The sequence below is a fragment of the Stylophora pistillata genome, chromosome 2 (assembly GCF_964205215.1).
Source record: "Stylophora pistillata chromosome 2, jaStyPist1.2, whole genome shotgun sequence".
In the NCBI taxonomy this organism is placed as follows: domain Eukaryota; kingdom Metazoa; phylum Cnidaria; class Anthozoa; order Scleractinia; family Pocilloporidae; genus Stylophora; species Stylophora pistillata.
The window spans coordinates 43,377,142-43,401,341 of NC_142520.1; the positions used below are offsets into that span (position 1 = coordinate 43,377,142).

General features: G+C 38.2%; 2 protein-coding genes and 1 long non-coding RNA gene across 3 annotated transcripts; 2 read left to right on the top strand and 1 right to left on the bottom strand.

The window, feature by feature from the left end:
- The first annotated feature begins 2,222 nt into the window (after window positions 1-2,222).
- Window positions 2,223-7,744, top strand: LOC148739667 (uncharacterized). The gene is made up of 4 exons (XM_088750108.1): window positions 2,223-2,376; window positions 3,544-3,681; window positions 5,329-5,466; window positions 7,634-7,744. Exons 1-4 carry the CDS (start codon window positions 2,313-2,315, stop codon window positions 7,642-7,644), a joined length of 351 nt encoding a protein of 116 aa, XP_088606234.1. The 5' UTR covers window positions 2,223-2,312; the 3' UTR covers window positions 7,645-7,744.
- Window positions 7,745-9,466: 1,722 nt separating this feature from the next.
- On the top strand, window positions 9,467-22,931 carry LOC148739668 (uncharacterized). Its single transcript, XM_088750034.1, has 16 exons — window positions 9,467-9,589; window positions 10,346-10,402; window positions 11,118-11,246; window positions 11,680-11,832; window positions 12,731-12,851; window positions 13,668-13,780; window positions 14,207-14,278; window positions 15,386-15,610; window positions 16,157-16,330; window positions 17,241-17,420; window positions 18,281-18,421; window positions 19,317-19,579; window positions 20,265-20,346; window positions 20,867-20,977; window positions 21,564-21,710; window positions 22,524-22,931. Exons 1-16 carry the CDS (start codon window positions 9,484-9,486, stop codon window positions 22,637-22,639), a joined length of 2,190 nt encoding a protein of 729 aa, XP_088606160.1. The 5' UTR covers window positions 9,467-9,483; the 3' UTR covers window positions 22,640-22,931.
- Window positions 18,022-21,219, bottom strand: LOC148739669 (uncharacterized). Its single transcript, XR_015996963.1, has 2 exons — window positions 19,803-21,219; window positions 18,022-18,394 (listed from the first exon to the last, which is right to left on the bottom strand). It is a non-coding gene; the product is annotated as an uncharacterized LOC148739669 (long non-coding RNA).
- Window positions 22,932-24,200: the final 1,269 nt, after the last annotated feature.

A 24,200-nucleotide genomic window follows, 5' to 3' on the forward strand; every position in this document is an offset into this window, starting at 1 on the left:
GCTCACGGAATGTTTCGCCTGAAAAAGAAACAACTTCATATCCTCTTTCCAGCAAATAAAGCCAAAAGTTAAACAGAATTGCACCGCACCAATTTTCGTCAAATTTTTGGCTCTGTAGATGAGCAAAGGAAGCAAATGATAGCTTAGAAATAGGTATTGTTAAACACGATCTACACGATTCAAGTTGTTCAAACGCGATGACTCAGCTGGATCAAGTTATGGTGCCTCTGTCATCAGCTGCCACAAATTGCATGAATTTAGGGTAAAACAAAGACTATTGAGGCTTCTGAAACACGAAGAATAATGACTAGGATATTTTATACTTGAAAAGAGACGTGTTTACCTCCATTCTAGCAATTCCCTATTTATGGTTTGACGAGCATTTTGAGGAACAACAACAAAGGTTTTAGAAATGCTTCGCAAAGTGAAATTTCGAAAATACCCGAATATACAACGTCCAAGGAGTATTTCCTTTCCTACTTGAAGGTTTTGCTTCCCATTGTTTTGATAGCACTCAAATTTATGTATATGGGAGGAATACAAAACACACGAGTCAGCCACATTAATTTTTTGGTGATTATTATTATCATTGTTGCTATCATTCATTTTAATTCAAAAGAAAAAAAAGGGATGAAAACGGGAAAAAATTTATGCATTGTACGGAGACCAGTGTTTTACAGGACTCCCAAGATTAGATTTACCATACTCCTGGGTGGTGAAATGAGTTCGCAAGGAACCAAAGTCCGACGACCAAGTATACGGTTTTGCGTGTCTCTAAAATGAATGTTACTTCTCACGACAGATTTGCATTTTATTAAAAATTGCAACGTCAGTAATGGTGGATTCGCAGATCTAATCATGGAAAGAAAAAATTACAGCAAGGTTAAAGGATCCCTTCCAACCACAATACATTGCGCGCGCGATATGTGAAATCCGCCATTTTCTCTGCCATCCGGTATTGGACAAGTCGTGAAGTGGAAAGAAATCCTCGTTCATCCGAGTACATTTGCCTCACTGAGGTCTTGAATTTCCTCAATCGCGTTCCAAATTTATTGTTCTTTCTATTTGACTAGTTATTTCTTAATTATTTTTTCTGTTTGGGCGCGCAGGGTATTGTGGTTGGAAGGGATCCTTTAACTGTCAGGTCGTAATTGTGCAACAGCTCTTAAAATCCAATTAAGAGAAAATTATTAGCTTTTTTCGTTAATTTTTTATCGAAACTGGACAAGAACAAATGCTATGATAACTTTTCCTTTTTATCTGTCAATTTCTTAACGGTAACGTGATTGGTTGAAGTATTTTGAGAGTTAAAACAAAACGATGTGGTGTTTTTCCTTTCTAGGCATCAGTAATATTCAGCAGACAAATATGCTTTAGTATGGGGTTTAAAAGGATGAAAGGGAATTTCTGCGAAAATGAATATTTGTTAATTCCTTTATCGCTATCATCGACAAAACATGGAAATATTAGAAAGCACCTATCGTTACGGCGCGTGGAGATTGGCTGAGAAGGGATGAAAAGCGCGTAATAATAAGTCCATAAGATGTATAAAGTGTCAGCTGAATTGATATAAGGCCCGTTCAGACTAAAAAAGAAATTATCATAAAATAGTTATCGATACGGTATGAATTAAAAGCTTAAAGAGGCACCTGTTTGTGCCTTAAAGCGCTAAGTGTTTAGTTTTGTTTAAGAAAGCTGACATACCGCGTCCTGGAACTATCATTTATTAAACACTGAACCTTTCTTAACCACACTTTGCGATCGTACCCGGAAAGGTTGATTGAAATTGAATGTCGCGACTGATTAATTTTTGTCACCTCCTTGGCGGTGCTTAATGGCGGGCAGCGAAAAAAGAAAAAGGGTTATCAAAAAAGAGATTATAACGATGCAATCCAACCGAAACATATTATATGTCATTCTTTGTTTCATTTTGTTAGAAAATTAGCTTTTTCTCTCCACGTCGGACAGTTTTATATTTGCAAAATTTTATCGCCATTTCTCCTTTTGTGATCCGAGTTCAGGGTAAAAAAAGAGTCATTTCGAACTGATGGAATTAAATTGAAATTGATTCAAGAAAAATTACTTCTTAACACCCATTTCGACAGAGTCGTAATATTCTTTTGTTTAAATACATATTCCTCGAATGAGCGCCGCATCAAGGTATTAAAATGCGCTCTTATTCCAGGCAGCTGTTGTTTTTTAATCGTTCATGTGAGTCACATCACTTTTGGGGGGGCGGTGCTTTATTATTAGGGTATAAACATTTCAACAACAAATAGATACCAGTTAAACGAACTAACAAGCGCGGCGAGATGCGTTGCCTTACTATGTTCATAGCTCTTTGTGTCTTTGGAGCATGTCAAGTTCTGGTGCAAGGTATATGAGCTCAAGAGCTAACTCTCAGTTCGTCGAGCTTTTCTTATGTTGCATTTTTAATTGAAAACAGATGAAATTTACTTTAATACTATACCTGTCTTAGATGTGGATCCCATTGTTTCGAACTCATTCCCTCAGTATATTCGTTTTATATTGTATTATTTTCTAAGTATAACCTGCCGATGTTAAAGATAGACGAGAGATTAGTTTAGCAGCTGTAAAAAAAGAACGAGAGAAAAAAAATGAGTGTTTTAGTAGGTATCTACGATATCACTGCACAGTCAGTGCATTATACATGTTGTCACTAGTCTCGAGTGGTCCACAAAACTCGATGAAAGCCGGAAAATAATTCGCGCGAAAGTTTAAAAAGGAGTTTCACTTAGTAAACAAGAGATAACTAATTGCATGGATTTGCAAAACTTCCCCTCAGGAAATAGAATGGATCAATATTTTAAAACTAGGCGCAGTTAAATCAAGTTCTCGAAACCACCCTTCCTAAAGGGAAAGGGACTCTAACATGATGAGGGCTTTAAATCATAGCCTCGTTAAGCTGAGAAATGTTTCAAGACAGGAAAATTCTACATACTTTGAATTTTTACCGACAAGTAACATGCAAGGGAGTATAGACAGCATTTTATAATCTCTTTTAACATGCCATCATGTCGTTGCGAGAGCTTTGGTTTCAGACAAGTATTGATAATACTCATAGTTCTTAAAAGTTGCTTAAAATCGTCAATTTGACCATAATTATCATGAAATTTCCATGGAAAAAAAAAGTTGCAACGGAACCTAAAGCGAATTTGAGACCCGTGCTCGCTTCACAATTTTTTATTTACGAATGAAAGAGATGTTTGCAAAGTGCTTAAAACGTTCTCTCGTTTTTTCGGCGAAAGTAGCAAAAAAAGTAAAAAGTCATATGTCATACATTAAAAGCGAAACATTTTTGGCACACAACGAACCAAATTATTAGTTCAAGCTGAACATGTCAATTTTAAAGTTTGGTTAATAAAGTTTACAAAAGCTGGGTCTTTGTTTTGTCATACACTGCGTATCAGCGTGCGTAGCAGAGGAAAAACTAAAGATTTTCCGGCTAGGTTTGTGACAAGCAAGTACAAATTATGTTTGAGCAACATCTAACAGTGATTTATCTGGTCTTAACATGTATAGGTTCTTTAATTAGAGAAAGAGATAGCCCTTGTTTTTCAAAACCATGCCTGAATGGAGGCGAATGCCGGGTACTTGGGGTTGGCTCAAGTTACCGCTGTCTGTGCCTTGAAGGTTTCCGCGGAAAGCATTGCCAAGAAGGTAAACATTATCAAACTATGCATGTCTCTTACTAAAGGGACACCAGATGAGTGGAGTTTTCCCTCCCATCGGACAGTTTTATATTTTCAAATTTTTATCGCCGTTTCTCCCTTTGTGATGCGAGTCCAGAGTAAGATTGAAGAGTCATTTCGAACTGATGGAATTAAATTAAAATTGATTCAAGACATATTACTTTTTAACACCTGTTTCGACAGAATATTCTTTTGTTTTTAAGCAAATATACATATTCCTCGAATGAGCGCTGCATTAAGGTATTAAAATGCGCCCTTAATCCAGGCAGCTGTTTTTTTTTATTTTTTAATCCTTCATGTTAGTCACATCCCTTTATGGGGGCGGCGCTCAATTAATAGGGTATAAACATTATAACAACTAATAGATACCAGTTGAACGAACTAACATGCGCGGCAAGATGCGTTATCATACGATGGTTATAGCTCTCTGTGTCTTTGGAGCATGTCAAGTTCCGGTGCAAGGTATTTGGGCTAAAGAAATAACTCTCAGTTCGTAGAGATTTTCTTATGTTGCATTTTGAAGTGATGACAGCTGAAATTTGCTTTAATACTATACCTGTCTTAGATGTGGATCCCATTGTTTCGAACTCATTCCCTCAGTATATTCGTTTTATACTGTATTATTTCCTAAGTATAACCTACCGATGTTAAAGATAGACAAGAGATTAGTTTAGAAGCTGTGAAAAAAGAACGAGCAAAAAAAAAATGAGTGTTTTAGTAGGTATCTACAATATCACGTACACAGTCAGTGTATTATAGATGTTGTCGTTAGTCTCGAGCGGTTCATAAAACTCGATGAAAGAAAAGAATTCGCGCGAAAGTTTAAAAAGGGGTTTCACTTAGTAAACAAGAGTCTAATTGCATGGATTTGCAAAACCTCCCCTTAGGAAATAGAATGGATCAATATCAATAACTAGGCGCAGTTAAATCAAGTTCTCGAACCATCTTTCCAAAAGGGACGGGGGCTTCATCCTCATAAAGGCTTTAAATCATATCCTTGTTAAGCTGTTTCAAGACAGGAAAATTCTACATACTTTGAATTTATACCGACAAGTAACATGTAAGAGATTATAGACCGCAATTTATAATCTCTTTTAACATGCCATCCTGTCGTTGCGAGAGCTATGATTTCAAACAGGTAGTAATAAACTCGTAGTTCTTTACAATTGCTTAATATCGCTAATTTGACCATAATCATCATGAAATTTTCATAGGAAAAAAAGCTGCCATGGAACCTAAAGCCATTTTGAGACTCTTACTTGCTTCAAAAATTATTATTTGCGAATGAAACAGTTGTTTGCAAACTGCTTAAAATATTCTCTGTTTTTTTCGGCGAAAGTAGCAACTGAAGAGTAAATGGTCATAAGTCCCGCATTAAAAACGAAACATTTTTGGCACATCACGAACCAAATTTTTAGTTGGAGCTAAACACATCAATTTTAAAGTTTCGCTAAAAAAGGTCCGCAAAAGCAGAGAATTTGTTTTGTCATACAGTGCGTGCGTAACAGCGGAGACTGACTAAAGAATTCCCAGCTAGATTTGTAACAAGGAAGTACATATTAAATTATGCTTGAGCAACATGTTACAGTGATTAATCTGGTCTTAACATGTGTAGGTTCTTTAATCAGAAAAAGAGATAGCCCTTGTTTTTCAAAACCATGCCTGAATGGAGGCGAGTGCCGAGTCCTTGGGGAGGGCCCAAGTTACCGCTGTCTGTGCCTTGAAGGTTTCCCAGGAGAGCATTGCGAAAAAGGTAAACACTATCAAATCATACGTGTCTCTTTTACAAGTCAAGAATAAAGGGTTTATGGTGTGAAATTGAACTATTTTCCTACTGTTTTCCAGTAACAATAGGCATTGTTTGTTAGTAGTCTCGTTTGAGTATCAAGGTTAAGGGAAGGACATTTTGTGTAACGATTCAGTTAAGGTAACATTTAGTGACAGATGTAGAACAAGACTTGGTTTCTTGGGTCGTGTGATTTCTTCTTAACTTTGATTTATTAATACAGGAAGGGGAATGGTAACTTGCAAAGATAGTGACGGGGTTTAATGTCCGATTTGGGCTGACAAAGGCGATTGCGAAAGTAATCCGTTCTGGATGAAAGTAAAATGTCAGAAAAGCTGTAACACTTGTGGTAATTACCTTTTGCTTTCTGGCACGAGTAACAGGGGCGACTTAAGTTAGTAGAAGTTCGATGACTTCTGAAACATTTGTGGCCATAGCATCCTGGGGTCAAGTCAAAAAAACACATTACGACAACGTAGAAAAAACATATATAATAGGTTGTAAATTTCCCTTCTTTGCGAATATAGAATATTGTGACAGTAGAAAACCAACTGTCAGCTACGTTTTCCGGATTACATTTTACAGGACAAAAACTGATATACAAGGGCAAAATGATGTCTCTTACTTTCATTTTATACACTACCGAGGAGAGCAATTTAAGAAAAAAAAAATAGAGGAAAAGTAGTCAGACTACAGGGTTTTGTCCAAGGGAAACTTGACTTGTTGACAGTTTCCCTAGGGAAACTCAAATTTGCAAGTGTGACCGATTTTTCCCTAAATAAATTACCTCGGGAAAGTTTTATCGTCTGGGGCTTAAAAACCGCAAGAGAACAAAAGAATGTCCTATGGATTTCCCTTGACAACCACCCTAAAAAGCAGAAAAAGGGGAAAATCAAATCCCATAGTAGCCGACCAATGGACGTAAGTCGGCGATCGCGCTGGTGACAGATCCGGAAATATCGTGTTGTGAAACTAATTTAATGTAATTACAAGATTTATCTCTCTTCCCGTCGCGAAACTGAAACTAATTTCATTGACAGTGAGATAACAGATAAAAAAAGACGTAAAGTAGGGTAAATTGAATAAAGAAAATAAAATAACTAGAAGAAAGAACAGTTAAATTAATGAATGACAGGGTTGTATAAAATTTATGTATCATTATATTTAATATTTTAAATGGTTATTTTTATTATTAAGTATTAACCACACCCACGACTTTAACCCACACCCACACCCACACCCACACCCACACCCACACCCACGACCCACGACTTGTACCCACGACCCACGACCCACGACCATTAGTCAAACTCGGGTTTAGAATTTCCACACTAAATAGGTAACCAAACACTTAACTCGTTCAGTTGTGATAATCTCCCTCGTGAGATATCCAAATGGGTTGCTCTGTTTTGCTCCAAAATGTTTGGGAATCCTCGCCAATATTTTCCTTGTATTTGTGTCGTTTACGTTCGTTTTGAGCTATGCGATGCTGTATGAAACGCGGTAAAAGGCATCACAATAAAAGCTGATCTGAGCAAGCGTTCGTTAAATATTCCAGAGAGAAGCATTATGGCAACACTTTTCACAAAGTAATCTTCACCAACTAATCCCTAATAACCTTAGAATATGAATATAAACTGACGAAACATCTGGGTTGCCATTCGATTAAAAGTATTAACGTGCACTAGGATGATATCAAGAAGTCAATATTAGCTTGTCGAACATCAGTTGACAAAATATGACTTTTGTCGTGTCATTTGCGTATTCTACTAATTCCAGTTCAGTCATAGTTATGTATTACAATTATAATTGTGTCAATATCAAACTCAGTGTATCACTGTCAGACTCTTCGCACATGTTACAAGCGGACCCACGTGAAATGACACGTGTTTTAGCGATTCATTATGTAATGTTTTGTTTGTACACTGGACCTTTGATCCAATCGATTGACATTTGAAACTAATTGCTGTACATTAACTTGATCAGTGTTTTTAGCGAGACAAGACATTCGTCGACATCGACAACTAGGTTAGATTGTACTGTAAATAGGCACAAATCAGATTAAACCAAATTTATTACAGCATACGACTCGAAGTTTATTATAATCACTTCCATGTTGTCTCTTTATTGATAGGCTTGATGTGACAGAGGAAAAAGAAAAGACTTCAGCGGCAAACGTTTTCACAATAGAGGCAAAAATATACATATTTGTACACTCATCAATAAAGTTGATCGTTCTCGCGCATCAGAGTGCGTGTCCTCTTTTTTGTTTGTTTGTTTTTTTGTTTGTGTGTCCTCTTTTTTGTTTGTTTGTTTGTTTGTTTTTTTTAAATTTATAAACAATTCTTATTCCATTGTGTTAATGGAAGTGCGACGGGGTTACATACGGCCCTAGAAACCTGTAATTTTTTTCAGCAGTTCAATTTAAAACCAACCCGGCTTAAACATATTATTCATTAAGTGAGCAGAGTTAATTTTTTTGAATACGACTTTTCTTATGTTCTTCTTGAACGAATTTAGAGTTTCTATCGTTCTAACGACCTTTCCATCTCTCCCGGTGCAGGCACACCCATCGGAAAAAGAAATTGCCCGTGTTTCTCAAAAAAAATGCTTGAAATGTATGTTTGTCGAGCTAACACCTGATGAGGGCTTTGGATATTAAAATTACCGTCTGTTTCATGCGGGCTTCTACGCGTAGCATCTGAGGAATCATTGCTCTTTTGGAATACATAAATTTTACTCTATTGCAACTTATGAAGGCACGGTACCAATTAAGCTATCAAAAGTATGCCTGGAACTCTGCCTGAAACTCTGATACTGAGCCTTCCAGAGAAGTCACGAATGGAAATGTGGAACAATTCCATTAGGAAATAAATGACGCTTATATCACTTAGCCTATCTCAAGTTCTGTCTCGAAATTAAGAGCTTTGATAAAATCTACTCAGAATAAGCGTTGATTAAAAAGTAAAAAGAAAGAAGAAAAGGCAAATAATGATTAAGGCGATGCGAGCTTTTAAGAAGGTTGATATTTTTACGGCCTTGAAGTGTACATGGAAAATATACTGTTTTCCAGGAGGACCTGCAAACTCACCGGAAATGCCCTTATTGCAATTCACCGGAAATGCCCTTATTGCAACTAACCGGAAATGCCCTTATTGCAACTCACCGGAAATGCCCTTATTGCAACTCACCGGAAATGCCCTTATTGCAACTCACCGGAAATGCCCTGATTGCAACTCACCGGAAATGCCCTTATTGCAACTCACCGGAAATGCCCTTGTTGCAACTCACCGGAAATGCCCTTATTGCAACTCACCGGAAATGCCCTTATTGCAACTCACAGGAAATGCCCTTTTGCATTTCAAGTCACTGTTCTTGTTAAGTAAATTTTACTTTCAGAATCTAACGTGTCCATACAAGATCTGTCAAGCTTCATTTACAAAGGACCATTATCGAACAAAATAATATAACGTAAAGATGACTAAAAATTTGTTTTTCTAATTTTCTATTCATTTATTTAAGAATGTGCTGTCAAACATTTTCACTCACTATCGCAAAGATAAACACCAAGACTGCTTACAGTTTACAAGGAAAGCAAACAAAAGCAGACAGCTTTATTCCATGATTCCTTTTTTAAACGCAAAGCTTTATACTTCTTATTAATTAGGCTAAATTAATTGTGAGTTTACGATACTCATTGAAACAAAATCAACTGCCTTCTTTCGCGGCATGATAGAACAGAAGGGAGGTATGAGAAGAAAATCTGAGGAGGCGATTCTTTTGCTTCATATTTTCCTCAAAGAAAATCCTCTTCTTTCAACTCATTTTACCCGCAATGTAAATGGAGAGCCTTTAAGATTTTAACAGCTGTCAGCGAAACAATAGATCGTACAAAGACGTAGCACAGACGTACCGATGAGTCACTTCCCACGAGAGCACATTCTGAGTCAGTATTACGTAGTCGCATGAGATTATTGAAGAACTATGGCGTCCTCAGCGTTGTGCTTATTCCTCATTTTCGTCCTTTACTTTTCTCAGTGCTTTTCAAAACCTGTCAATAACAGAGATACTGTTCCGCCTCTAGACACGAGTAAGTTGGAAATTTTCTATTCATGTTCTAGGGAAACCGTGACAGAAAGATTAAGGAAAGATTCTTGTTTTTTATGGCAAGCTAAAGCCAGGTTGATATATATATGTGCTCTCGTGCCTTGAAGTGTACACGGAAAATGTACTGTTTTCCAAGAGGACTTGCAAAATTATTTAACAAATTCTTCTGTCAGCTACGTATAATATCGTTCTTTATACATGCCATAGCTTTTCACGTTTATCTTCAATGAAGCAGTAGGGTTTTGAAGTTGGGCGACTGTTATTGCTCAGCCTGGTTAAAATTATCAAAATGTTTTGTTTTGTCCTTGCATGTCGCTGGCCATAACAATTGCTCGTGAAACTATTCCCTTTGCGTAGGCCCTATCAACACATTCCACAGGCTGTTGTCATCAGATCATTGATAACATTTAATTTCCGCTCTTCATGTTACGTGTAAAGTTGAAAACAACAAGATTTTATCACTATTAATTACGAAATACCCTAGATATGACCATCAATATTTGTAGGGCCCTTCTTAATTTTGTTGCGCTAGATGTTCGATACCTTACTTGACAAAAGATCAGTGATTGAATAAGTACTTCCTTGGGCTATTCTTAACTGTTTCAATACGAGATATCTGTAGTTTGAGGATTAGATCAAGGTAAACATGGGCGCAGTTCTGAAAAATTTCTCGATGAGACATAAATCATAATTAAGCATTCTTTTCGAATTTCATTGTACCTAACAAATTCCTTTTCAGACGAACGGGAGAGAGAACACGCTATAAGCACTGATATTGATGAAATTGCTAACAGAGGTGGGTTGCACGCACGCGCAGGAACTGATTCTTTGCCAAATTATCCAGCACCTTCAAAAATGGACCATGCTGCGGCTAGAAGAAAATACAGAACAGTTTTTTTCGGGGCTTAAACTAGATTTGAGTAATCAAAACATTATAATTTGAAGCAAAAGAGATAACAAAACAACTTATCAAAGTCTACCATTAAGAAAAAAACTCTGTGCTGAATCGGTTCTTCGGGTAGCTCACACACACGGTTCAGATCTACAAGTAATCAATGAAAGCGGTCGTCATTTACATAGTTTTTCGTAACTTTTCATAGGTTTTTCCTTTTTCTTCGTCCCCGTTTTACAAGTATCAATAATATTTGGCAACTCTGATGAACGGGTCGCACCAAACAAACGCCAATCATAGCCAACATTTCCTGGGAAACTTTTGAAAACTGAACACACGCTCGACGCCCATATTTCACATTAATTTATGATGAATTTATATAGAGAGAACAGCACCTTATGTAACGTTGAAATTGTCGGGTGAGTGAAAAAACTCATCCGAAAAATACGCGTGCTTTTACGCTCTTGGCAAAAGACTGTTGTCCAAGACGGTGATTCTGACTTACATGCACACTGCAGGAAACCCGAACATCACAACTATAATCTCAAAAGCTCAGCAGAAACTATCGATCGCGATCTGCCTGGGAAAACTGCTACATCTTGCTTTGTTTTGATTTCAGAATATGAAACTGTACATGGTCGCATCTTAGCTGTCAACATGGCGCATCTCAGGAAGAAGAGAGAAACGGCGAGCATAGGAGCTCAGTCAGGAGGAACCGTGTTTCACAGAATCGAGGAAACCAACAATGGTACTTGCCAGGCCAAGAAGTTTATCTTTCATATCTCTTCAAAGTTTAAATGTCACACATCCGCAGAAAGCTCACGGAATTGTTTTTTTGCATTAACGAGAAACTAGACAAGAATTTTTTTAAGTAACTCACACATTTGCTTTGGAACACAAGGATGTTGGGGATCCCTTGACCTTTTTGTTATGGAGAAGATCCCATTACCTTTTCCATTTCGTTTTATAATGTAATTACCCCATGCACCATAGCTTACTTACTCTTTTATATCGCTTGTTTTAATCTATGTTTCTTTTAATTTCTGTTTGTGTGTTTGTTTTTCCACATATCACCTAGTAAGCCCGCAAATTGAATTCCAAACCAATATCATACATATACTTATTCGAAACAACTCTGTAAATTTTAATGAGTAACAAAACACCTTTTTAAACCCCACCAGGAAACATTTCCCAATTCTACCAAGGTGATATTCAGCTGGATCCCGAGTTGAAAGAATACATTCTAAATGGAGACAGGTCAAGAAATGCATTAAGAGGTCGTAAAAGGCTGTGGACCAGTCGCATCATACCTTATCGGATCGCTTCGCACATGAGTATGTTTGCATTCAGGAAATGTAGCTAGGGGACCAGTTATTATTTATTAGGGAGGGAGGGGGGAAGTCTGAGGTTTTTGGGGAAGAATCTTACGGTTTCTTTCTCCTTTTTTTTTTTTTTAATAAGGCGAGGGGAGTTATAAAAGCCAGCTCTCATCATTGATCTTTCACAAGTGTTTGACACTTTTTCATTGCGTGAAAAAAAAAAACAAAACAAAACAAAACAAAAGAAGAAAAAAAAAACAGTTTCCTTTCCCTTTCAAAGGAAGTAGTCATCATCTAAACATATACTCGACGAAATGAACGGAACAACCATAATTTTTCGTGCGAACGTTGAGACTGACAAGTAGAACTTATTAAGGGGCCTAGGAAAACCTATTTGATTGGCGTGCAACCCTCCGTTTCGATCACGGAAGTTTACATGACATTTCTGACGCAAATGCAGGCTGACTGAGTTTGCTGACAAGATTGATGACGTTTCCAATCTGCTGCTAATTGGATGTGTATCAACGATCAACGAGCTAATTGAAACAGTGTACTGATGCACGCATTTCCAATTTCTGAGGTCGTGATACCAGTTCCCACGAGATCGAATATTTACCCATTCCAGCTGGAAAAACCCTTAAAGATAAATTAATGCAAATGAAAATGTACTTTTTAGCTTTGTTTTTGCTTTGTTTTGTTTTTTAATGGATACAACAAACAAATAAACGAACAAAAAGCAAAACAAAACAAAAACTGAAGCGAAACGTACTCCAAGAAGGTTACCGGGTGTATTAATGGCGGCATCCGTGATATCTTTGTTTTAGAGGAAATGTTTTTGAAATCTAATCAGTAACCAGATATTAGCCTTTGAGAATTGCACCGCTTATCTATTATTGTTTTCGTTTTTTTTTAGGTCATATAACTTCAAACATCCGTCAGGCCATTAACGAGTTTCACAGAACGACATGTTTACGATTTGTAAATTACATCAGTGGTTATCATAAAAACTACATTGAATTTAGCAATCCAGATGGGTAGGTAACACATAACGCTCATTTTGAACGGCTTATACCAATTAGTTGACCACAATCATCGCATCATTGATTTTCAAAAATAGACTAACTCGATGAAAATCTTTTCCCAGGTTATCTTAAGATAATGATAATAATAATGATAACAATAATAATAATTTTATCAATTTCTATAGCGCATTTACCATGTAATGATCTAATGCGCTTTACAACACTGTGGGGGGGGATTTTTTCCAGACTGCTAGTGGCAGTTTACAATCAACAGAGGGGAAATTTTACAGGTGCCCCCTCCCACCAATTCCCAGTAAACAGGCCAGACCACCTCACAGTAATCTTGTGATGTGGGTTCTTTAACGTTCCCTGCCTCACCAAATTAACTGATTGAAAGATGCAAGAGACGGGATTGATTGATTGAACGATAAAAGGAGCATAGCTGGGGGGATCCTGAAGTATTCCTGACCCCTCCCCCTTCCCTCTTTTTGTTTTGTCTTTTTTTTTTTTTTTAAATCATGCAAACCATATAATTTAGGTCGTGAAAAACCGCGTAGGTCCTAAGAATCTGTATACGACTCTCCCAATATGGAAAATCCTAACAAAGCCACTGCTCACTGATAATGAAAAACAAATGAAACGTTAAACCCGAGAGTTCTTTTCATCAAGCGTAAAATCATCGGGTCTTTCTGGTTGACTCTATTGTTTTTAATAAGGCTGGTGGCCACGAGTCTCAAACTTTTAGTAAGTGATGACTGTATGGTTGATCAGAGGTTTGAGGATGCAAAGGAAAAAGTTTCAGTGTTATCGTCTTTCTCTTTTATTTAGATGCTCATCCAAGGTGGGAAAGAGATACGCTTCCCCGGGTAAACAAGTCATCTCCCTCGCAAGGGGATGTGAATTCGTGGGAACCATAATTCACGAGATAATGCATGCCATAGGTGAGATGTTTCCAGCGGCTTACACTTCATGGCTATTATGAGACGAATTTTATAAACCCATAATTTTTTTAGCCCTTACTTCCCCTGCCAACTGTTACCCTTTCCAAGCAATATAAAGAAAGGTGAGGTGGGGTACCCTAGCAGCAACTTTTGTGGTAAGGTTTCGGCTAGTTTAAGCTGAAGTGAAGGTGGAGACGAAGTTTTTCATATAGGATAACAACAGATCAGCTTTACGAAATATCTGCTCTTAAAATTACTCAACAAAAGCATATTTCCTAAGTTATCAAGTGCACGCATTTATTGGGTGCATGTGTAAATCAAAATGAAACAAAATGTCATTCCACCAAAACCTTGCCTGGGGCCAAATACCATGCACATCCCAATAACTATAAGAGAGTTTTGCCAACATATCCCGTTTTGCAATAGGTTTCTTCCATGAGCAATCACGGTCGGACAGAGATAAATATGTGAAAATAAACTGGGAGAACATCCTAAGAGGTAAGAACCTTTTGCATTTCGCCACCGCAAATAAATGCTCCTTTTTTTTTTTTTCTCATTTTCCTTTTCATAACTTTGCAAAGAAGAAATCAGCTGATTAAACGTACTAAAATTTGTTGCTGGATGGCGGCAAAGGAAACATCACGTAATATGGGTCTTCCTTCGAGTATATACCTACCGCGTTCCACCATCTTCCTTCCCCTGAATCCCCACAGGGCAGCAGCATTCAGGATACCTTTCAAATAGTATTTAGTATTGATTGCCAAAGGAAATTCCCAGCGGTTTAGTTGGTAAAGCATCCTCTTCTGCATTAGTATTCTCATGCTGTCTCAGCGTTTCCTTTGTTGCACATTATTTTATTAGAGAAAACTCTTCTCCAATATCATTGTTTTGTTCACGAAAGAACGTACGTTATGTTGAGCCCGCGCGTGCTTAGATACACTGCATGAATCATTGCAGTTTACGTATAATGATGATTATATCAGTTTTTCGCAATCAGTGTCCTTGTGACAGCTGCCGTGGATTTTGAGCTGTAGTCTCGTCTTTGTGGAGGCGCGGTGGCCTCATGGTTGGTGCGCTCGACTCCGAATCGAGTGGTCCGGGTTCGAGCCCCGGCCGGGGACATTGTGTTGTGTTCTTAGGCAAGACACTTTACTCTCACAGTGCCTCTCTTCACCGAGGTGTATAGAATGGGTACCGGCAAAATTAATGCTGAGGGGTAACCCTGGGATGGACTAGCATCCCATCCAGGGGGGAGCAGAAATACTCCTAGTCGCTTCATGCTACAGAAACCGGAGTTAAGCACCGGCCTAATGGGCCACTATGCTCGTAAACAGACTTCACCTTACCTTTACCAGTCTCGTCTTTTCGTGACTCTCTTGAGCCACCGGGTAAGTGTCAGCCATCAGGCATCTTACTGCTTGTGTTTATTTCGTTTAGTCTCATATTACGTTTGCTCATGCCTTTGTAAATATTTCTAGGTTTCGAAGTAATTATCGACGAAGGAAATTAAATTGTTGTAACTAAAGCGTCGACTGATACTTCGATAAAGGTGAATCGTATAGCGAGGAAAACAATCATGATTAATTTTTTTTTTTTCATTTCAAGGATACTCGGACCAGTTTGATAAATACAGCTGGAGAACGATCGATCATCTGGGTGTGTCGTACGACTATCAGTCGATCATGCACTATGATCGTCTTGCGTTTACCAAAAACGGAGAGCCAACTATTGTGGCTACTGGGAATGAAAATATGGAATTTGGCACACCATCCAAAAAGCTCAGCTCAAGAGATATTTTCGAAATAAATGCTCTCTATGACTGCAGAGCAAGTGAGTACGCATTATTTGATATTGTATTTTTGAAAGAATCAGTGAAGGGAACGGTCATTATCTATCGCCTGCTTGGAGAGGAAGGGGGGTGGGGTTGACAAATTGGCTTTTTGTTACGACAAAATTTATCTGATTCCTCTCACCATAGGCTTTGTAGTATTATTTTCATCCCCAACTTTGTAGTATTCTAGTCATCCCCAATCATTGGTGGTCATTTTTCGATAGTCTTCCTCCTGACCTCACTACTTCCCCCCCTGAATACCATTAAGCTCGGTCATATTCATACAATCCCCCATAATTGACAGTTTTTCTATATTCCCCCTTTATGTTCTATTGGCGCGCAACAAGCTGCCCCCCTCCCATCCCCCCCCCCCCCACCCATGCGATAATAATGACTCATCTGTTATTTGCCCACCTCAGAGGCTAACGTCGGTTTTAGAGCTAAGTATGCCTTAGTCAGTAGGGGCTCCAATCTAGGCTTCAAATGCTGTTGAAGATTGTGCCCTTTTTTTTTAGTGAGATAAGCTTTGAATTTTCCTTTGTCAGCTACATCGTATGGCTGGGCCTCTTGGTCTGGATGGACTCCATGTGATGAAAAATGTTATCGTACCCGCGAGAGATACTGTTACCATTCAGGCAACATCAAGTCTTGTGGTGGAAATGTGAATGCGTACGGAATTGACATCCAAAGAGAAAAATGCCCGTCGTCTACATGTCCAGGTTAGCAAAATGGCGGGTAGACTACTTCAGTGTGTTTGGGATTGGATATTGGTTTATCCAGACAGAGAGACGACGAAAAATTCTCATACAATACTATTTAGGACGACATTCAGGTTCTAAGATACCGATCATTTTTTCATGAATTCTGGTTCTGGTTGTCTTCCGTATTCTCTCCCCGATCCGTTGGAGTCAAGGCTTTTTTAATCATAAGAGCCCCCCTCAGGGGCCAGTACAAGTAAGTGAACGCAAAAGGTACGATGGACGATTAGTTTTTCTTTGACCTCTTCCATGAAATTTTGAAGTCTCTAGCAAAATGAAATGAAAACATGAGCTTGTCTTCTTGTTAAGTTTTGAACGACTAATAGCTTTACATTAAAACAATCATTTTATTTGCCCTCGACAGAAGCCCATGTTTGATGGGCTCCTGCCCTCGATTAATATGAGTGAACTGTCTATCACGGAATAGACAGCGAGTAGTATAGCCAATTACATTTTAGTATTTGCTATGGGATGTTCGTAGCTTTCTACTAGAACAGAACAAAAATGGGGCCTACCATTTATGAAAGAGGTTAAACGACATTTTGGTCGGGTGGCATAGGTTTAGTGCGATGATTTACCTGTGTCATAGCAATAATCGCCGATTTATAACTAAATTTTGTATTTTGAAGTGCGTTTTTAATAGCCACACAAATCAGTGTTTCTCTAAAATTATACAGATTCTCTTGAATTATATGTTTGGAGTTAAGTGTGCACTCAGGCTCTCTTTAGGGCTGAATTACACGCGGTGCATAGCAGTCCTTCGCATAACTCCCTCTGCCTCGCCACTCCGCCACCTCAACGCCAATTGGTCATCTACATTGCTCTATATGAAAGTTCAGATACGATGTCTGATGGTACAAAATCTTTACAGCCCCTGTTGATGGACATTGGGGTCGCTGGTCAGATTGGGGAAGTTGCAGCAAAACCTGCAACGATGGTGTTAGAAGACGATTTCGAAGGTGTGACAATCCCTCTCCCGCACATGGGGGAAAAAATTGCCAAGGTGATGGGAATGGGCACGAAATGTGTATTTTGAAGAGATGTCTTCTGGGTAAGTGAGAAATGATATACACTGCTCAGCTTTCAATAGTTTAACATTGAAAAAAAAATGGAAATGGAAAATTATTTACTAGATTATGATGTTTGCGACCCATTTTACATGCTGAAATCTTTATAACTGAGCCTCTTAAAGTTACTAGCCCTATGTTGATTGAGAAGTAAAAGTATGCTGTGTGGAACATTTCATGTCTCAACTATATACTATATCACATACGACCGTATTCCAAAGTCTTTCACTGGGAAGTTCGACATGGCAGATAAATTGATACCCCTCCCTCCCCATCCCCCCCCCCTCCTAATCCTCGGATATTTGTTTGCCGACTTCATCTTTTCCGAGTAGTGAACATGTCTTGGGGAAAACTGTGAGCACATTATAGTCTACGTCACGTCGTGTATTTTGCTCTATGATGTTCATTTGAAAAGAGTTTTCAAATGGCGCGGGTCATCCCTTGGGAATTCAGTTACAGAGACGATCCATTACACACTTTCCACGCCAAAAATTGACAACAACAGTCGACGAACCTCGCATGATAAAACCTGCTTATGTACCGGGATGGCTTATGATAACTACATAAAAGCATCACACCGCATAATACCTTTACCCTGTGAATGTTTTGGTATTTCATCACTCACTACTGAACAATATAAAAGATGAAGTGTCACGGAAGATGGTACATATACCAGTTGATATGCTTAGATATGCGTGTGATTTACATGTTATTTTTTACTCAAAAACAAATAAAGAAACATAAACAAGGCCAAATAAAACGTAAAGAAAAACGAAAAAGAAATAAACTCATTTTTGTCATTTTCAGTCAGACTTGTACCATTTCCCGTCTTTACCTTTTCCAGACAACGACGATGTTGATTTTGAAAATGCACGTCTTGGGATGTGGAAGAATTCCAACAATGACCATCTCAACTGGAATTTTCATCGAGGCTTCACCCAAACGATGAACACAGGTCCTGCAAAGGATCATACAAGCGGGAAAGGTTATCTTTATACCCTATTTCAACCATAGTCAATAAAGTGCTTTAGTAGTAAAACTTGGCAGAGTAATCTACCATTCGTAATAATTAATAGCGGTTCAGTTTTGTTGAACCAAAAAAATATATTTCAATCTTTATTGTATTCTGTTGCAAAAAAAAAAAAAAAGGACTGTGCAAGCCAGGGAGCGCTTAAAATCATGTTAAAACCAGGGCTGTTTTTGTCCTTGATTTTTTCTGTATTTCTATAACCTCAGTTTTCCGGCTTTCATGGTCAGTCTTCTCTAACACATTCATATTTGCATTTGCATTACGCACATGCTGTGTAACAACCAAAACTTTAATGACCAAAATTCGTCTTTATTGGTTTTCTATCTGCTCATCGGACCTCGTTACTCGAGTGAATATGCCTCCCCAAACATAACAAAAACAGAACATTCATGAGCGACTGAGGTCATGTGATGATGTCATGTGACAAAAAGGGCGGGAAAACACAAAAACAGGGAACCCAGTAACATGCAGTGTTATTCAGTGAATGACAACGGCATACTTGGAGAAAAAAATAACTCTGAGTGCTCTCAAAAGGAGTCACACCCTCGACCATCCGGTTGGTACATGTAATTCGGACAGTCTATCACTAAGATTTAGGAGACTTGTGGTAGGCTTGGTCCATGATGAAAAACATCCTGCATACAGCAAGGATAGGAATGTCGATATGTAATGCCTCAGCTTAAATATTGTTTAAACTGAATGAAGATGGTAAATTTCAAGCTTGGCGATTCTCAAAGATCATGTTACTCAGTAATATCATATTTCTTGGCTATTTATTGGTCATCGTTTCGTACAGTACAATCAGTTATTCAGTTCTCGTCTTGCTTGTATGTTTTTGTTGTTATGGTAGGATTCTATCTGTACATGGAATCTTCACGAACCCGCCCTGGACAAAGAGCAGACCTTGTAAGCCCATGGACCCCGGCGAGGAGAGGCGGACAATGCCTTAAGTTTTACTACACCATGTACGGTGGTATGATGGGTAGTCTGGCCATCAAGCTGGAATTATCCAACGGAAAAAGTTGGTTTATTTTCTACAAGAATGGTAACCAAGGCAAAGGCTGGAAGAAAGGGATGGGAAATATTGATGTTTCCATGGGCTTGTCATATAAAGTAAGGATGTTTGTGGCAAGATTTCCCCTCCCCCCCCCCGTTTAATTCCTTTACGATATCTTCAAGCAGTGTTTTACAAGCACCCATCATTGTTCAGGGGGGGAAGGGGCTGAATCTTAGGATGAAATAGACAGTGTTCTTACCCTAAGGCCATGTTTTATCATTTTGCATCTTATTGCTTGTTGAACGTAAGCTCAGGTAACCGAAATATTTGAGAACCAACCTTTTTTGCACATTAATCTGTTTTTGCGACCAATGCATTGGGTGAATTCAAATAACGCCTTGCTCAACACGTCGGCGAAGCTTCTAACAACTGTATGATGTTTTCAGGTCTCACCAGCCAGTTAGTAGAGATCTACAGCGTCATGTATTAGTACTGAAATTTAGATTAGTTCCCTCAATTTACAAATAGACTGAGACTAAACTTTCCTCTGTGATTGGTCCAGAAACCTTGCGATGTCCTCTCAACCAATCAGATGCAAAACTAAAACCAATCGCGACTTGTACATTAGGATTTTCTCGCGCTTCAAGCATGTTGCTTATCTCACTTTGAGTTCTCATTGGCTAACGACGAGGTAAATGTTTGCTCTGATTGGTTGCTTGGATTACTTGGGTCTTGTTTTGTTTCCTTTTCGGACGCTCCGTCGAAAACTACCTTATCAACATTATCCTATGACAATCTCAGCTCACCATTCAAGGCACAGTAGGTCAGACTGGATACTCAGATATTGCCATCGATGATGTGTACATCGACCCTGGACTATGCAGTAAGTAGTGCTCTTCAGATGTTTCGTTATCTATTAAAACTTACTGAAAAAGAGGGTCTCATTAGGGTGATGGCTCACGGTTAAAATGGTGGCCATTTTACGGCAAGTGGTCAATATAATTCCATTTTGATCGCCAGAAAATGTTTTGAGGTTATTTTTTTTTCTAAGACTATCGGTTAAAATTTGTCAATTTTTGCGCCTAAAGGGTTTTAATTGTTTGGTCGTTTTACGGCTACCTTTTATTGCATTGGTGTCACTATGACGACTCCTTCACCACCACTGCGTTACAGAAAAGGCAATACTGAGCTCTACCATAAACATATAATCCCCTAAGAGAGGCTAGCATTTAAACAATACGGCTAGAAGAATACAGGAATGATCACACACTTAAGCTCTTGATTGTTAAATGAATTCTCCTTGTCAGCACTATATGAAATATATAAAGAAAAGTATGGAGAATATGCACACTGATGTTAGGATGGAGAGGGTTAACGTAACTCAATGATTTGCTGTCTATCAGAGTGTCAAGATGATTATTACACCTGTCATATCTGGGCAGCCAAAGGTGAATGTTCAGCCAATAAGAAGTGGATGAAAGAAAACTGTAAGAGGAGTTGCAACGTTTGCGGAGGTAGGTAACTCAGAAAATATCGCCCAATGTACATTCCTCAAAACCGCATAATTATAAAAACTGGAGGAACTTTTCAGACAAAGGTAACTGCCATAGAATAACATGATATAATATAGCTGTTTCAAGTCTTAAAAAAATTAAGAGAACTTTATGTAGATCAAAACTGAAATTTGAGTCTTGGAATACCACCGCTCCTTTTAAAAAATTACGACTTTTGTTTTTTTTTTTTTGTTTGGGTATTACGTTTTTTGTTTTGTTTTTATCAGAAAGTAACAGTCGAGGCGTTTTAGTTCATAAACTGCAAAGATCACTATTGGAGAATTTCAGTTGTTATCAAGAAACGTTTTACTCACTCTGACGGAGGGCTAACGCTCGAAACGTCAGCTTTTTAACTCTTTACATTAGCCAATTCACAATTTCAACTTAGTTGATAGAACCAAATTACGTTGTTTCACTCGCCTTGTTTGTCAGACTTTTGTTACTGTTGTTTAACGTTTTGTTTTGATTTGTTTTTTTTTTTTTTACAAACCGTTGTATTTGGTTTATTCAATACTAATCTATTCCCGATGGCTTACATCTATTTCAGCAATCAGTGCTACAACACCACCTCCCTCTAACTGTGAGGATAACAGCAAATACAAAGATCAGTGCCCTGGTTGGGCTAGAATTCGTGAATGTCAAAAGAATCCAGCTTTTATGAAGTTTAACTGTCGAAAAAGTTGCAAGATCTGCAGTAAGTGTATATTTGACGTTATAACGAGGTTTTAAATGAGGTCTCGCAAAGTTTAGTGAACGTCTTTAAAGGGATAAGAATTATCTTTTAGAATATTGATTACGTCAACTTCTGTCGCAGCTTCATAGGTATTTGCGGTGGATTCTAAATTTCGCAGCATAATAATGAACCTTTTTCTGAAGAATAATGGGAAAAAGGGATTGCAGTAGAATTAAATTTTGAGGTAGAAAAACTTGGGTAGATGTTACAATTGAGAGAATGTGTTCTACTGGAGTCAACGGTAAAATCAAATTGCCTGAGGGGCGGGAAAAGACGAGCGACCAAAGATTCCCACATGCATTAATAACTCTTCAGTAATGTCACTTTTGTGCATGTTTTAATTGTGAAAACGATGGCAACGCTGGCTGAAATCGTAGACTTAGCGCTTGCAAAATTCCTTACGTCCACCGATCATTTACGGCTTAGATAAAAGAAAAATTAACTAAATAAGTCAACAAGAGTAAAGAGAACCATGTTTTAATTTCTCAAGCAACACCACTTGATACCAAATTTAACTTAGTTGAAGTCAGGTTTTGTTTTTCCTCCATTATCCTTCGTCCTTAAATGAATACGAAGAGTAAGTGAAACTATCTTTGAACGACATTTTTTCACCGAGATCAAGTCGATATCAATAAACGATGGAGAGGAAAAGGCTGAAAAACATACTTTACTTTTTTTTCTCTATTACTGAATTTCTGGAGAACTGGCTCGAATTCTTCTACCTTTTAACATGTATTTCTAACAGATTTGACCTTTTTTTTTCTCTTTTCGCAGCACCTGCATGTACAGATTCAGACAAACGCTGTTCTGCGTGGGCCAAAATCGGTGAATGTACCAAGAATCCATTGTGGATGGGGCCAAACTGTAGGAAGAGTTGCAAGCAGTGCTGAATAAAATTCTGGTTTAGCTTTAAATTCCTTTCAGTTTTAATACTTCTGCGGTCAATCTATTTTCTACTGGAGCTGAAAATTTTGGGTGGTAAAGTAAACGCAGTGGATTGGAATCATAAAGGAATTTATAATCTCAATACGGATGTCTATCATGTGACTTTTAGCAAGAATGACTGAATTGCCTCACCACTGCAAGACTTAACACTGTGATTCACTTCATTAAAAATAAATATTTAACTGCAATAAATTACATTCATCCAAAAACACATTAAAAGCTCATAATTTCACTGAGTACCATTACATGCTATTTCGTTCCACTCTCTCGGCTCTTTGCCCTCTTTCCATCGAACTCGCTCATACGGGTACTTCTTTCATTCCCCAATCTCGCAAGGCATCTTGGGTCATTAATTGCTGCATCGCAAGTGACATGAGTCTGTCACAGTCTCCAAGGACCCTGGAGCCCGTCTGTGTCCCTGTTAAATCCTTCGCGAGGCATAGTTTGTCCACATCTATCTTTTGCCTAGAAAACCAAAAGGATGCACTTTCTTGATTAATTGTTAATAAGCAAAATTTTGGGAAAATAGAATTAACTGTTAGATTTTCCCTATTTTTTGGGTTCCCTGTTCTACGTAGAAGCTAGTATCACGAGACCTGTTTTCCATATTTGGTATTGTACACGAGGTCTTCTTTCAGATTAAAAAATAGTTCTTACCGCCATCTTGATCTGGTTTACTGTGTTCCTTGCCTTTATTCGGAATACACAACATTAACCAAGAATTTGATCATGGTGTATAACAGCTGTACATAGTGTGAAAAGAACATGAGCATGGGAGTAATTAGAATTAGAGCAAAAGCTCTCAGTCATAGGTTGAAATATCGGAATTTTTTCCGTCACTCCAGGGCTCGACACCAACTTTTCAACTTACTAGCCAAGTGACTAGTGACATCTTAGATGTTATGACAATTTCAGTTTGTTTACTAGCTAAACTGGCTAGTGGAAACAAAACTGAATTTCTAATAGTCTGTGGCTAGTGGACTACTGTTAGTGCCGAGCCCTGCACTCATATCATCAGATGACAAACACTAAATTCCCACCTTTCTTTTGCACTTGTGTCCAGTTCTGACCCAGATCACAAAAATCACACAGTTTAGCATGTCTTGCTGTCTTCAGAGTCCTAGTACCTAAATCATTCAGTTCTTCAAAACATGAGCTTGCATGATCCTCAAGAACATACTGTAAAATGGTCTCTGGTAATGAGTGTCACACTTTGCGCATTTTTCCATGAAGACATTGCCATGTAACTCTGACAGGTCTTTCTCTCTGGAATTCCAGACAGTCCATGTATCCATGTAGTCTATCTCCACTCTGACTGATAATGTGCTTGAGGAAACCTGACTGAATCAACTTGCAAAGAGCTTCATGAGTGTCTGTTGGACATACTGTATTCTTCATATGGTACACCACAATCTTTATCACCCATCTCATGTATGTCCCCCTCGTCAACATTATCAATAACAGTCTTTGGAGATCTCGTTTTCTGGTTTGTTATCATGGCCTTCA